We start from the raw sequence: 2,694 nt of genomic DNA, 5'->3' as shown, positions 1-2,694 counted from the left end.
GGTCCAAAGTACAAAAGGCTGTACCAGAAAGTCAACTCCTTCTACTTCATGACGACGGCAGCCACCGACGACTTCATGGACACTCACGAGGCCAAACGGAACGAAAAGCTCAAAAAGTGGATGGTCAAAGAGGAAAAGCGCCTGGGGCAAGAGATCGACAAGGAAGTAGACGGCTACATTCCGGACTGGGGCTCCGACTTTGTCGAATTCTACAAGAGAGCGGAGAAGCGCCACCGAACGACACAAATGGAGAAGGAAGTGACCACGGAAAACAAGGATGAAGTCACTCAATATATGCCTCCGCATGTGAGAAAGGCATTCTCGGAAGATCGAATGGTAAATGTGACGTTACTAGACCGGTGGCTTTACGAACACTGTTCCAACAACACGATAGAATGGATCACAACACAGCCCCCTACGAAACCCACATTTGGGACACACTCCAGCACTACGGAACGGTTAACAACCCTTGCGGAACGCCTGAGAACGACCCTCTATACAGGCACAACCCCGGAGTACTTTACCATTCCGAAAGCTCAAGAAGAATTCCTCCTCAGTGACAATTTCACGTTCGATGAAGCCAAGATCAACCGCATGCTGGAGGTCGCGCATGTGAATTTGCGCAACCTGAGTTTCCTGCGCGTGGATGAGAATTGGCGCAGGTTATCGCAGGGAATGTATGAGATCCAGTTTACGACCACCCCGACCCCTGTCGACTCGGAGGAGGTGCTCAATATGTTTACGGACAAGTTGAATTATGACTATAATCAGGATACTAAGTAGGAGAACCAGTGAGGAAGGATTAGGGAGCACGGTAGCGCTCCGTCCCGCCCAGTGGTACCAGTTTGGAACACAAGACAACTCACTAACGGGTAAGTACGTACGCAAGAGACCTGCTAGTCGATGAAATGTAATTATCATTAAATGGTTTATTCAAATTAAATTGATCCCAAGGGCAAGGAAAATCCAAACCCTTGACAAATGGAGTGTGCCTGAAGGCATGTGATCCACTCGACCCGATTTTGATTCTTATTCCATTCGTGGGGTTTTAGCCATAGGAGTCCCCAATAGCTTCTCGTGTGTATGACATTAAGAAATTGGGAATATCTATGTACCTATAGCATTAAAAAAAAATCTACGTTTTCATTTCATAGCACTAAAACAACTGCTACATTAGATGCGTCTGGTCCGTGTCATAGCAAGTCCATCCCATAGCATGCCTCTCATCATCGGATGGACAACAAGACATCATCCCATTCAAGCGCTGAAGAATTAAAAGTCACTGTTGAAATTCACATTACAAATTCTGCCTGCTAAACTTTCCCCTAGAGCCCATTTTCTTTATGAAAATGTTTGTAAATATTATTCTAAGTATTTGTAAAGACAGAGGAAAGGCTTGGACTGTAAAAAGGACCGAGACGGGACACTTTTCAGTTTGTTTCACAGAAATTTAACGTTGCTCTTTAAGGCCGGGGGCCAAGAAGAGAGTGGAGTTTAAGTTTCAATCTCGCTTTAACCCTTTAACGGTCCGCTTGGCTAATTTTTTTTTTGGAATATTTAAAAATCAACCAATCAGATTGCTTAATCCAATAATTAAACTTAAACCGAGTTTAAACTCACTTTGTGACCCCCAGCCCAAGTCTTTTACCGCTAAGGTATTTAGTAACGGCACTGCAGTTTCTTACCTTGCACGAAGCTTGTGAAGTTTTGCGTCTTGATTTTCGGGATTTTCGGGAACTTGATGTTGGCGATGTAGTTGTCGATGGCCTTGACGAATTTGGGCCGCAGCGTCAACATTTCGCGGATGTTGGGCGAAAATTCGGCGGAATCGATGTCGGACTCTTCCGGCGGTGTGGTTGGCGGCAGAGTGATGTTGGTGGAAAAGCCGTCCATTCGATGGATGTCGAATTCCATCGGGGTGGTGGTCGAGAATTCCTCTGCGGAAGACGAAAAGGGTCAAATTATTATGTTAAGGCGGTCTCTTCCTGATTTCTCACTGCGCCAGGCAGTACTGCGATTCCCGCCTGAGGCGGATTATATCCTAAACAGATAAGGTTCATTCTTGGAACGGCTGGTTTTCTCCTATACTCTCTTTCTTGTTTCTTCGCTACAGTTTCCTCTATCAGACCTTAGGCCAGTCACTTACTATCAGGTACCTAGGTAGACCTGACAGGCGGACCTTTTCAGTCGTACCTGTCAGGTATAACTGATAGTGGGTGTGCTCACCAGGTATTAGGTAGACTTGACAGGCGACAGGTAGAACTTTTCAGCCATACCTGTCAGGTCTACCTGGTACCTGATAGCGAGTGGTTGCCCTTAAAAAAGAAAGGAAAAAAATGTGTACGTATTTCACAGCGAAATTCGTACTACAGGGTGGTCCGATTTTTTTTTTTTAGAATATTCAAACCATAGATCCAGGAGGTCAATACAAGACTTTTTTACTCGAAGAACATATGCTTTAAAATGCTTCCTAACCAAGATATCGAGCAAAAAAGGCAAACTTTCTACTTTCTCTATTTTTCTTACCAATGACACCTAAGCTCCACAGGCACGGATTAAAATTGCATGTCCAAAGCTCCACAGGCACGGATTTATGTTAACAGTTTTTGATCGATATCTCGGTTAGGAAGCATTTTAGGGCATATGGCCCCAAAGTAAAAAAAGTCTTGTATTGACCTCCTGGATCTATGGTTT

General features: G+C 44.7%; 1 protein-coding gene across 1 annotated transcript; it reads left to right on the top strand.

The window, feature by feature from the left end:
- Positions 1-1,335, top strand: LOC103509291. Its single transcript, XM_008473891.3, has 2 exons — positions 1-872; positions 1,155-1,335. The coding sequence occupies exon 1, from the start codon at positions 49-51 to the stop codon at positions 781-783; it is 735 nt and encodes a 244-aa protein (XP_008472113.1). The 5' UTR covers positions 1-48; the 3' UTR covers positions 784-872; positions 1,155-1,335.
- The last annotated feature ends 1,359 nt before the right edge of the window (positions 1,336-2,694 follow it).

The sequence above is a fragment of the Diaphorina citri genome, unplaced genomic scaffold (genome assembly GCF_000475195.1).
Source record: "Diaphorina citri unplaced genomic scaffold, Diaci psyllid genome assembly version 1.1 scaffold484, whole genome shotgun sequence".
Lineage (NCBI taxonomy): Eukaryota > Metazoa > Arthropoda > Insecta > Hemiptera > Psyllidae > Diaphorina > Diaphorina citri.
The sequence above is the reverse complement of the archived record's forward strand: the minus strand, read 5'-3'. Positions and strand labels throughout refer to the sequence as shown.

Bases quoted from the DNA above. Each gene is read 5' to 3' on its own strand.
- LOC103509291 (XM_008473891.3), top strand. From the start codon at position 49: ATGACGACGGCAGCCACCGACGACTTCATGGACACTCACGAGGCCAAA.